This window comes from Gymnoscopelus braueri (assembly GCF_963280865.1).
Source record: "Gymnoscopelus braueri genome assembly, chromosome: 17".
Taxonomy (NCBI): domain Eukaryota; kingdom Metazoa; phylum Chordata; class Actinopteri; order Myctophiformes; family Myctophidae; genus Gymnoscopelus; species Gymnoscopelus braueri.
The window spans coordinates 22,749,862-22,763,298 of record NC_137617.1 but is presented as its reverse complement, the minus strand read 5'-3'; the positions used below and the strand labels follow the sequence as shown (position 1 = coordinate 22,763,298).

Below are 13,437 nucleotides of genomic sequence, written 5' to 3'. Positions count from 1 at the left end.
GGGAGGGGATGTGAGGTGAGCGAGTGAGCGAGCAAGAGAGAGGGAGATGGTGATGCTGGGGGGGGGGGGGAAATAAATATATATATATATATATATACTATATATAGGCAGGGGAGTCATGATGTGTTTGTCTTAATATAGTACCTTTTATACAAAAGGTCAAGAGAGCATCGTGACATCCTCTAATGCTGCTGCTGGCGTGGGCCCCCTCCCTTGGCAACGTTTTTCCACTATCAAGCGCTTCTGGGAGCTTGTGGGAATGTAGACTATGCAGCCACTCACCCTGCCCTTTTGGTTCTGTCCTCTGTTGCGCTGGTCGATGTTGTGACGATGCGGAATGGGATGGCAAGTGTCTAAGGTGCCTCAAAGCCAGAGGTTCAAGGCTCAGGAAGAGTTTTTTTCCCCTGAGGCTGTCAGAGCCCTGAACAAAGACAAGAAATCAAAACAAAGCTGCATTAAATCTGTACCCCCTTGTAGTTTTGCTCACACCGTTACATGCACTAATGTACAGTACATGTGAGTACACTTTGCCGCACATTCTATAAATTAATCCAGATACTAATCCCCCCTGCGACAGTGTCGCGTGCCGAAAATAACAGATCTTCTGTACAAGCTCACAATGCATTGCGGATATTATGCTCTTAGTTCACACTAACAATTTCTATTTAATATAATGTGTACATCAGCACAGCTGGTCAAAAATTAAGATTTTTATTTGACACGCACATGAATGAGTGCATTTAAACGCCACACCACACACCACTAATACACTGACCTCACCCCGATTAAAGTAATGCTGGTTATTATTACACTGTCCTAAATCCTATGTGTGATTTAGATGTGTTACTCCAAAAAACATCTTTATTGTACAAAACAACGTTTTGATCCTGTTAGGGATCTGTGTCAGATCAAATACCCTTATTTACATCACATTTTTTAAATCTGGGTATCAGGGTTAAATCTGTTTGTTTTTTTTGGGCCCAATCTTTAAATGTATACCTGTCTGAGTCATGGGGGTATCTGTACCTAGGTGTAACGCCTGATTCATACTTGCACGGCAGTGTCACACACCGAAAATAGAAGTTCAACACGCTGGCAATGTGGATCGGCTATTTTCGGCGCGCGACACCCGTGGGCCATGCACAATTACTGTAAGTACAACTCAGGCTTACGATGTATTGTACGCAAAACCCTACTTTTGAGTAAAACATGTAAACCTGATTCTTCCCAGTAATCGGGGTATTAGTGTGCATGTGAATGCATTCACTGTGTGTTAAAAGTCAACACGTTAAGTCGTCATCCTTTCTAAAGCGCTTAGCTTTCTAAAAACACTAAAAACATGTCAGCTGCAGCTTCTCACTAATCTGTTGGCTTCAGGACGTCATCAGGATGACACAAAAGGTATGTTTGTTTGTTGTTATTTTTGTTATCCTTATCGCATCGTCTACTGCATGCAAGCTGCAATGGCCTGGGGGGTGGATGCCAAAAGGGGTCACAATGTGACAACTTGCTAATGTGCCCTCCTGTGATTGTCACCTTGCCTACATGTTCACAGAGCACATCAGCCAGAACGTCATGGAACAAATTAGAGAGAGAGAGTTTTGACAAGGCTTTTCATACTTTGTCAGCTTAAATCTGTAGTTACCGACAAATCTGAGTCATACGATTATTAAAAATATTATACTTGCTAATAATAATACTTTTCTTCTTCAATTCTTTACTTAAGTAAAGGTAGCAATACCACAATGAAGAAATACTCTTGAGTAAAAGTACCTAAGTACACTCATCGTTTTAAATATCAAAATTAAAAGTACTGCGCAGAATGTATTTTCTTGTCAAAAGCTGATCTACAAGCCCACTATACGTCGCAATGTGACGTTTTGTGGGCTTGTAGATCACCTATTTTAGAATAGACAACTATTAAAAAATAGCTTAAATGGTTAATGTATGTCTTAATAATAATCTAAATCTACAAAGTAACTTGTAACAAAAGTTTTCATATAACTGTAGTGGAGTAAAAAGTACAATATTTGCCGCTGAAACGTAGTGGAGTAGAAGTATAACGTCTTGAAAAATGGGCATACTCAAGTAAAGCAGCAGTATACCTTAAAATTGTACTCAAGTACAGTAAATGTACTGCGTCAGTTTCCCCCACTGGGATTAAAGCAAGTTATGGCGCGCGTGGGTGGGTGGGGTTACGGCTGCGATGGCGGCTTATGGTTCTGTCTCTGAGCAGAAGACGTGGAGCGATGGAGCTGGACAGCCAATGGCATGTGGACGTTCTGCGGAGGAGAGGGGAGGGGCAGGGTGGCAGGATGGAGGGGAGGGGGAGGGCAGATTGTGGGTGGGCCGGAGCGCGGGCGGAGCTGGTATTTCTGCCCTGTCACATTGCGTTAGCGCGCAGCAGAGCACGACTTACTGAGCAGCACACCGCTATGGACAGCTCCACATGAGCTGGGGCGAGCTACACACGCGCGTACATGCACGCTCACACATACACATGCACACACACACATGACACAAGGACACATGCAATACCTGCACTAGGAATGCACGCGTGTACACACACAGATCTCCCACGAGGACCGACAAGGGCATAGAGGATTGACAGAAACCAGGGGAGAGCACTCATACTGGCCCAACCTCCCAACTTCACTGTCATTTCCATCCATCCATCCTGTACAAACCTAATTGTCTCCTTTTCTTTCATAACGTTCCCATGATGTGAGTTGCAAGCACAACAGAGGATATGAAAATAGCCATACCGGCTTTAATCCTCAAAAATGTAAACTTGGAGTGACCGTATAACCAAGTGGTTATGGCACATGGCATTTGGGCGCAATGCTCTGATCAGCGAGTCCCCGGTTCGATTCCCTGCCGGCTGGACCATTTACTGAATGTCATCCCCCTACTCTCTCTCTGCAGTTACCTGTTTCTCTCCACAGGCTAAATCTTTTTAAAAGAAAATCTCAATCTCATCATTTGGCTCACCATATACTTTCACATAAGCATAATTTGAATGAATGGTAAAAACTGTAAAATGGAGGACATGTCATTTTGGGAAATGATCATATAGTATATACTCCTATTTACTCACTGCATGAGGTTATAAGCAAATTGGTGAAATCTAACCACTGAGAATGAGTCAAACATATGAATGCTGCTGGACAAAGAGCAGGACAAGAGAGGGCATCAAAGACCGGGACGGGCAACTTTTGCGCCAGAGACATCTCTGAGGAGAGGAGAGGAGAGGAGAGGAGAGAGCAGTGTTGATGATGCAGCATTTACACAGTGGTGGTGAAGCGAAAAGAAAGGGAGAGTTAAATGAAAGGATAAAATAAGCGCAGGCCGAGCAAGAATAGTCGCCACATTCACACAGCGAAGGGACATTCGGACAGGGAAAAGATGAGAGGGAGGAAAGAGAGGCAGGGATGGATGGATGGATGGGTAAAGGGGGCGGCTGACAGAGGACAGGATCAGGGGTGTGAAGCGCAGTGACCCAACCTCCTTGGTGACGCAGACGCTCGTGAACTAAAGGGTCACGCTTCAGTAGGCTTGAGGGGAAGAGAGGCAGAGGGAGAGGAATAAACAAGAACTTTGACATAAATGTCAATTTATGACTGTGCTAACTGTGTCTGAAAACGGGGTGGTCCCTCGGTCGGGGGGGGGGGGGGGTGCAGACGGACAGACGGACCGACACGAGTGCTATCCGTGCCGTTTTAAGCCGAAAAGCGTAGATCTACAAGCACCGGCCGCTATCATTGTATCCTGAGAGAAGGAGATAGAGAAAATTAGAATGACAGAGATAGGGAGGAAAAAAATGAAAATAGGAGGGAGAGAGAGAGAGAAACTGAAAGAAATAGACTGATGTGGCGAGAGAGGCTGCTCCCTGGCTGGCAGCATGTCACTCAGGACACAGGTCACAGTAAGTCAGAGGGCACCGTAGGCACAGGATTATGTCGCAGAGGACACTGTTACATAACCGGACATGAATATTCATGAATATACAGTATATTCATGAATATACAGTCCCCACTATTGCACATGTGCATCCAGTCACATGGCCTGTGAGTGTCAGTGAGCCGTAGTGGACAGGAAAAGTTCATAGAACCCCATGACCCTCCAACAGTCACATTTGGTCGGTCACACAGGTCAACAGCACACACCACGACATACATGGACGTCTAGCTGCTCCAGTGACAAGAGCAATTTCTGCAGCAAAGCATTTTGACTATATAGCCAGCTCATGTTAAAAGAGCAGTATTGTGACGCACGGACGGTTCACTGTCACAAACATGGTGCCTAATTTATCCTTCGTCGCACGACGGCATCACATGCAGAAAATAGCAGACCTCAAGCTCACAATGCATCACGTCTGATGCCTTGTGAGCTTGTAGGTTTGCCATTTTCGTCACGCGGCGCCATCATGCGACAAAGAATGAATCGGGTTTAAACAATATTAACAATGAGAGAGCATAGCTTACATGTAAGACAGTCTTCCCCGCTCAGTTTCCCCTTGAAATGTAACATGTCGGCCAGGCCTATTCTGTGTCCTTATGGAGCCCTCAACGTCATGGGCACCTGCCCTTGTCAATGTGTGTGGATAGAGGGAGTGGGGTACTTTTACATACATGACACGGTAAAATGTCAGATGCGCCGAGAAGGTCCGCAAGAACATTATTTCCAGTCATTTGGAGCTGTCAGTTACAGAGCTAAGTCTGTCCTGGAGAAGAAAAAAAACGTGCACATAGGTGTGGCATGGGCCACGGGGAGCCCCTGAAGTGGCTCGTCCGTGGGATTGAGCATGGAGAGGGGAAGTACACTATCTCTCTCTCTCTCTCTCTCTCTCTCTCTCTCTCTCCTCCTGTGTGTTAGTGTGAAGGGAGTCGCTAAGAAACAAGATGACCTACATTCACTTTAAGACAGACGGCAAGAAACAGAGGCCTCCCAGGAGTCACACACACAGAAAGATAAAACATAATATTGAGAGATGCACGGGAGGGAGGAGGGGGCCTGGGGGGGGTGTACGATGGGAAAGAAACAGAAAGAGGGACTCAAAGAAACACAGGTCACACTTTGTGTCTAATGAACTACACAAGAGAAGGTAGATACAAAAGACAGACAGGAGAGGGGAAAAGTTCACCCATCCGTTGCTTTCCAGCAAGCATCAGAGTGGTTATATAAAATACATTTACAATTCCATTCCATGCACATCAAAGAGCCAGCGCCGCTATGCAATCTGCATATGCTGCGTCCAGGGACCAGTGGGAGGAGTGTGTGTGTGTGTGTGTGTGTGTGTGTGTGTGTGTGTGTGTGTGTGTGTGTGTGTGTCAGGCACAGGACAGTTGGAGTCAGAAATAGTTTCTCTGGAAAGTTTAGAGGCTTTGTATTTACATGAGCCACTTGGATGTCTGAACTGCGAAAGCTCTCAAAAGACTATTAAGATTTTCCCATCACAGAGCGCTCTCATTGCAAGGTATTGCAGTAGTCATTAAGACCCAAGTACCATTCAATTCAATTTACATGGTAGCATGGCCCAATTCAGCGTGGAATGGGTTCCATAAGACACTGTAATGGTTTAATCTGACTTGCTTCTCGTCTGCCCACACAGCCCAGCAGCAATGCTGCGAGGCAATTTACATGAATTAGCAGCTTCAAGTTATGCAACGGGCGGGGAGCAATCAAAAATAAAGCCACCCATGAGCCTGGAAACCTTGGATATTGTCAGTGGAATTATGTGGCTGTAAATGAAGGATGTTGCTAAGATCACGACTTCACAGTGAACTGTTTCCCGTGGCGATGCTGCCACCTAGTGGTGTTGGGAAGATGCAGCAAGAGTTAGAATCACTATGCTTTGTTTCCACATAAGAGGAATTTGTCAGTCGGTGAGGTTGGTGCATTACACTGAATATGACAGTGAGTAGGCTATTAAGAACAGTATGGGTTGGCGCCCCAGCCTGTGTCTTCCGTGAGGAAGAAGCCCACAAACCCACGGTGAGGCCTTTGAGGAGGGCCTTTCAGGCAAGCCGCAAGTGGAGCCTGCAGTACCACCACGGCCCAAGACACCATCACGCCGGAGTGAAATGTTTGGAGCGGGGGAGTCTGGTGCAACGCTCAGGTCCTGGACGAAGGAGAGGCCCGGACAGGAGGCCATCCACAGAGCCTAGTCCCTCCACGTGCCAGAGCCTCTCTCCCCCGGTCCCGGCAGAGTAGTTCCGGAGAAGCGGACTGAGGGGCCCTGTCTTGCCCTAAGAGTACTGACCGTGGGTAGCTACTGGGACATATGTCGGGGCTTGATCAACCCCGGCTGGGTCACCTGGGCAAGGGTGTATGTTGCGAGACCTGAAACACCCATCGACCCCAGGCTACAACACTGATGATACATCCCAGGTGCATCCACGTGATGTTTTTTTTATTTATTTAATACATATTTACATCCTTTATGATATATATAGCATAAAGATAGAAACTATAGCGTAAACCCAATCTGGGAACCCATTCGGATCTTTTTTCCCCCTCCCTTTGTTTTTACCTCTGGGGGCACCACCTCCATTTTTGTGTAGAAACAGTATATCAGTTTGGCTCCTCCCCTTTCTTGGTCCACTTCCTCCCGTGTGCTTCTGTGTTTATTCCTACTAGCAACTAATGTTGCTGACAGAATCTGTTTTCAGATATTAGCCTAAGCCTAATATACTATGAGGCTATGGGCAACATCGGTACATTTTAAATGATTATATAAGTTAATGTTATAGAAGGCCATGTGTTATGTAGGCCAGTAGCCTACACAAATTGGGCACACAGCTGGGCAGACACAGTGTTGCCTAGTTAGTTCGAAGGTCTATCACCCTGACAAGTTGTTGCTGAAAATAAATATAGCCTATCTACAATATCCAATGTTATTGTTGTGTGAGTGCTGAAATAGTGTTTATTTTTACTTTTAGCAACATGGGACACTTGGCCAATTCTTCACAATACGATTATATTCACAGATAAACTTCGACGTGACTCACAAGCATGCATCCATCCACCTAGGCAATCCTTACCTATCTGTGAGGTGTAGATCAGATGGAGGAAGTTCGATGACATGGACATGGTTGAAATTGCATCTGATATTTTTGCTGCACATGTTTTGCAGATAGCTGTTGTGTTACACCCCCCCCCCCTTCATGTTGGTGCTTGCAGTACATAGGCTACCATTGACATTAGGGTTGAGATATCTCCAATTAGAGCCTGAGTAATCATGTTTTCATGCATTCATGTGTATTAATCAATGTGTTTTTGTGTGTGGGAGCGCGTGTGAATGTCTCTGAAAAGCTGTCAGGCAATTAATCAGCCCAAATTAGTCACAGGTGTACAGTCATTCACACAGGCCCAACCTGCTGCATGCAGGTGCCACCCTGGCCACATGCTTTCCTTATTTTATCTACAACAAGTTAGTTCTATCTTCAAGTTCGTAGCTATCCTTGGTCATTTTTACATTTGTGTTTGTTGCCCCTCCAGAAAACAGTAGCCTACTAATGATTTATAGCCTATTCATATAGGCTATAAATGGGAACACGTGAATTAGTTGCTTGTTAGCAAGAGTAAATACTCTTGCTAACAAGCAACGAATTCATGTGTTCCCAAAAAGTACATTATATAATAATATAGCCTACAATGTTAATGCTCATATTGGACCTTGTTTAATAATAGTTATAGCCTAATTGTACAGGGCATGCATTTCAAAGAAATCTGATATGACATTAATTAGTTGTAGCTTTTGATACATCCCAGAAAATAGTCATTTTAAACCTTTGATTTAGCCTTAGAAAATAGTTTATTGATAAATCTCGTTTGTGCGCTACATTTTAATCAGTCAACTAGATCACATTTAATCATGGCAATTAATGGTTCATGTTCATGAAATGAAATAAAATGTGTCACATAAGAGACTGAAGGTTTTTTCCCTTTTCTTTATCTACAGGCAGATTTTAATCAGTTGTCAAGTGTTTTAGAAATGCTGCTGAGCCTGTTCACATAAACAGTCCATCTATTTTCATAATGGCAGATTAATGCTGAACAGAATAACGGATCGTGACTTGCACCCTCATAATCACTAAAACATAATGTAGGCAATTACAAAGTACAAATAGAGCCATGACACATGTTGATGAACTGAAGCTCTTTAAAGAGGTTTAGTATAGGCCAAATTGTCAATGGTTGTTTTTTGTTTGTCATGACATTTACCAAAGCTCATTTAAATAGATCAAAAACGTACTTACTAATATGCCATTTTGTACACCCTGCTCATGAAATCTCTATCCAAAGCCGTCTATCAAACACTACTAGACCATGTAAAGACAGCCACCACTCTCCCATGACTATCCTTGAGAGAATGCAGATCTGCATGCTCTCCCCACAACTCTTATCTCTGTTCAGTAACACCTCACCATTCAAGATAACCTCCTGAGGTTCGTGGGCAACACAAACGTAAATGGCTATGAATAAAATAGCCTGATAAAATAGCAGATCTACAAGCTCACAATGTCGCCTGGGAAAATTAGTATGTAAAAATGTAAACATTTTGTTTGTAATGTATGTAATTCAAAGGGAAAAAAGTACCATGGTGATCGCACGGATGTTTTTTTTGGCAAGGTACTAGAAATATGATGGGAATGTAGTAGGTGTCATACTTCACCTTAGCCCTGGTTCAGAGTGTTAGTGAGTTCCCTCTAACGCTCTGAACCAGGGCTAACTCCACCTCAGAAAAAATCATGTATAATGTGAAAGGGAAACCAATGAAATTTGATAGGATATGGGGAAACATTATCAATAATATAGGAAATATTGAATGGAAGCTATCCCAATAGGACCCCCCCCCTCCCCACAAAATAAAAAGTTAAAATAATAAATAAATAAAATAAAAATGGTATCGATCTCCTCACAACAGCTAGGTCCAAGGGCTATAAACAGTATGAAAAGTTGAATAATCATGTATAAACAATTATGTAAGAATTGGTAAACATGCTGACCACGCAAAATACTTGAATATATATCTGTTACTATTATTTTTGTTGCACCTGGTTTCTGTCACGTATTATTATTATCATTGTTATTATGGTTATTATCGTTATTTTTTGTTATTACTATTACTATTGTTATTATTTTTTTATTTTCTTTATTTTTTATTATTTTTTATGTAAAATAACTGAGGGTATGATGAAATGATGAATTGAGAGAACAAAAAGACAAAGAGAGAGGAAAAGTGGTGAACTTGTATTTGTGCTGGTGGGGAAGGCATGGGGCAACGAAATGTTTTTAATGTTGAAAATCAAATAAAAAGATATATTAAAAAAAGGAATGTAGTCGATATAGATATATTATAGTTAAAGAGCCATGTCCATTATTTTTGCCCCAGTCTGCTACTGTGATCTATTTCTAATACTAGATCTTGATGTGCTGTGTTTTTGCTCATACACATTCACTTTAGTGTCTCCTCATTATAATTCTACATGGTCTAATAAAACACATGAGGACTCACTGTAAATTGTCCTTAAAACAATACAAAAAGTATATAGCAGTTCAGCAATCAAGTAAGGTTCAATGAGGTTTTGCGTGATGAAATGTCAGACAATCAGGTCTTGTTTACTGTTGTGTGAGAGCATCCATTTTGATCATTGCAACATGCCATGTTATGACTTGCAGTAATTAACTTGTTTCCTGACTCCAAGAGCTCAGAGTCTGAGAAGCAGTTTCCTTTTTTGTAGGACAAGTGTTGGCCGTTTTTAAAATCAGACAATGACATGAATCAAGAGGCCTTTCACATAATGCTTATAACCACATTAACCCTGGCGTCCCTATTTTGGTCAAGTCATCATAGACAAGGATATTCAAAGGATTTAAAATAAATGACTCAAAAACATTTTAAATACAAGACAGTAGTGAAAATAGCAGATCTACATGCTCACAACGCTGATGTGAGCTTGTAGATCGTTCTGTTTTTGCTATTCATCGTACGATGAAGTATATAGAGCATAACCACTTAAACCCTATGAAGCTTCTTGACCGGGGTCCCCCAGGTTTCTATACCCTTTTCCCCTCTAAACAGAATATCTTCGCCAAAAATAGCTGATCTACAAGCTCACGTGTTGCAATGTGACACCTTGTGATCTTATAGATCTTCTATTTTTGCAGAATGTTTGACTTTACCCCCAGAAGAATAGGGACACTAGGGTTTATGTGGTTAAGTGGTTATTAAGGGTGATTCATACTTAAGTTCTGGTGTCGCAAAGAGCCGACCTACAAGCTCACAATGTGTCCAGCACGTTGTGAGCTTGCAGATCGCCTATTGTTGGTGCTCGACAGTGGTGCGCATCTAAATATAAATCAGGTATCAGAATGCCCATTTATCCCCCATGTTGGAAGAAACGATTGCTACTGTATGTGCAAAACAACAATTATGTGTGATATGAGATGTGATATCAACATAAATGTATAATTTGGTGTCTGATTATCTTCAATTCACACTTCAGTGGAACAGTAATTTCATGTTTTTCCAATACTCTTTGCAGAAACACACGTATCGTGTTTGAAAAACTAAAATCATAGAACTAAAACTTACTCTAAAACTAAACTAAGCCTTTTCACAAAATAAAAACTAAATTAAACTAGCAAACCTGCTTTAAAAACTATTTAAAACAAAACTGAAATCGAACTCATAGTCAAAAGAAAAACTAAAGAAAAAATGTAAAACTATGATAACCTTTACCAAACCTAGGCATTTTCTGAAAGTGGTTACAGGAAGCCACCCTAGAAGAGAACTAACAGAAGTGAACTAACATTCTATGTCAGGCCTACGGTAAATTACCTTTTTCTCTCTATTACAATAGATGTAATTTAAAAACAAACTTAGTGCAAAGTCTCATTTCAAAATGCCCTATCACCACTTTGGCAATACTTGTTACTTAATTGTTCAATATAGAAAATACACCTCAATACATGTTCTCAAATAAAATAAAAGCACAATTTCTATTCCACACTCAAAGTTTCCATGCCATCAATTAGCTTGTCAGAGCAAGAATCTCATCTGTAAACCCCATCAGGTGTGATGTTTGAAGGTAGCAGGTCTGAAACAAACCCTTTTCACACCATAAGCATGCGGCTGCTAGGGTATTTGCAGCTCTTACGGCCGATGCTGGACGACTTCCTGCTGGGACCGCTCCTCACAGAACCTCCCTTTTGCCGCACACTGCCAGGTACACTCTCTGATGCTGCTACTCTTGGTGACTTGCCTCCCTTCTCTGTGTCCTCCTCCTCCTCCTTTATGTTGTGAAGGTTCTGGCAGGCACAAGGGTGCTCCTCCGAAGGCGAATGCCTCTGGCTCGGACAGAACCACTTCAAGGAAGCATAGATAAGCTCTACGAAGCTGGACATGGCCGACAGCACCCCTACACCAAAATAGAAGCAGAGGAATACCGTTTTCTCTGCGGGGCGGGAGGTGAAGCAGTCCACGGTGTATGGGCAGGGGAAGCGACTGCAGGGGAACTGGGCCTCCACCTTGAAGCCATAGAGCCACCACTGTCCCACCAGGACTCCTACTTCAGCCAACAAGCGAAAGGCCACGTTCACCAGGTAGAGCCTCCTCAGATCTCTGTAACCCTGGCTCACCTGGATGAAGCAGGGGCCGATCTTCTGCTTGTTGTGGTGGTGCATGGCATACATGAGGAAAAGCAGGGAGGGTGTGGCGATGAGGACAATGTGGAACACCCAGAAGCGGTACTGGGAAATGGGGAAGGCCTCGTCATAGCACACCTGCTTGCAGCCCGGCTGGAGGGTGTTGCATGCAAACTCTGCCTGCTCGTCCTCAAACAGGTCACTGGCGACGGTGCCCAGGATGAGCATCCTGAAAACCAGCATGAGGAAGAGCCAGAAGCGTCCCAGCAGTGGTGAATGGGCCTGGAGGTTATCGAAGAGACTGCTGAGAAAGCCCCACTCACCCATGATGGTATCACCTGGATCCCTGGGCTGTTCTCCTGGATCTCTGTGGTGTTAATCCACCAGGTGTTTATCAGCGTCAAGTCATCGACTCCTGCACCTTAATTCATTTTCAAATACAATGATGAGTCAGAGGGACAGTGTCTGTAGTCCAAGGAATATTAAAACCGAAACAAATGGATCTGCAGGTCAACGGCTTGTCTTTAATTGTTTTGTGACAGGTCAAAGGCTGGTTCTTAATTGTTTTATGTGAAGAAAATGGAGGGAAGTCCTGAAAGAAGAAAAGATCAAAGTGAAAATGATGATACAACAAGGAGTCACTTGATTGAAGCAACACAACCCAATAAATACTGAGGGCAATAACCTTAAATCTGAAATAGTTTCTCTTTCTTTCTCAACTTGAACTTGCTCCATTTCTAGGGACAAAATAATGAGTATTTGAAAGTAGTAGTAAAAACAAAAACAAAAAAACGAGAGGTGGGCTGTGTGCCATAGCTGAATGTGTAGAGAGCCCACCTGGGAAGCAGAAGGTCCCAGGTTTGATTCCTTGGCAATGTGTCGAGGTATCCCCGAGCAAAACACTTGACCCCTAACTGCTCACTTGAAAAGCACTCAACTGGGTTAAGCTGATAACAGAATGAAATAGGTCTAATCATTATGATTATGGACAATACCTTACCAGAAATTTCAGTGGTTTATTTCAAACAATTAAAACAATTTAAAAAAGTGCATTCTTATTGATTATAGAACAATGGCTTCTATTCCAGCATGCTAACTTTTCATGAAGACAAATGCTGTAGTTTCTATTAGCTTGGAATCCCAACCGATGTCATGATAGGCAGGTTTGTGAACTATCCGAAGCCCATCTCTGAGACACCGAGCAAGTAGACGGAAATGGTGCCATCTTATGAGCATTCGTGAGGACCAATTATATGAAGATAAGGTTGAAAATGTGCAAAGTGCTCCTTTAAATATGAAATAAAGTGTCACTGTCTTTCTGAACTTAAACACAAGCAATCTATTTCTGTGTACTACATACAGTATAAACTTGAACTTTCTTTTTACATACCATGTAGTGATTCAGTCCCAAATCCTGATTGGTAATCTCTGCTAAAACATCTCTAGCTCATGGGGTGTGTTATAGAGACGGCATGTGATTTTAAAGCGAGAGCACAAAGAATTTGATGGAGAACAAGATAGTAACACGGTAACACCTGAAAAAAGCATTGCTTAATGTCTGAGATTATAAAATGTGACCTGCCTCACATTTGATCAACACTGTAAAAACATGATCGCAAAAGTTTCATCCAGTCTATAGCTCAACAAGTTGATACTTGATACTAAGCCTATTATATTAGTGGTGGATAGTGGTTCAACCAGCCTGCTGAGCTACTTAACACTCAGACTAAACCACACACACATACCCACCACTGAGTCATCAGTGGCAATATTTTTAAAACATAT

The 13,437-nt window shown here is 42.6% G+C and overlaps 1 protein-coding gene across 1 annotated transcript; it reads right to left on the bottom strand.

Moving 5' to 3' along the window:
* Positions 1 to 9,242: 9,242 nt before the first annotated feature.
* On the bottom strand, positions 9,243 to 11,988 carry LOC308104719 (gap junction delta-3 protein-like). The gene has a single exon (XM_080455222.1). It carries the CDS (start codon positions 11,977 to 11,979, stop codon positions 11,122 to 11,124), a length of 858 nt encoding a protein of 285 aa, XP_080311348.1. The 5' UTR covers positions 11,980 to 11,988; the 3' UTR covers positions 9,243 to 11,121.
* Positions 11,989 to 13,437: the final 1,449 nt, after the last annotated feature.

Coding starts and splice junctions, on each gene's coding strand:
- LOC308104719 (XM_080455222.1), bottom strand. CDS start 11,979: ATGGGTGAGTGGGGCTTTCTCAGCAGTCTCTTCGATAACCTCCAGGCC.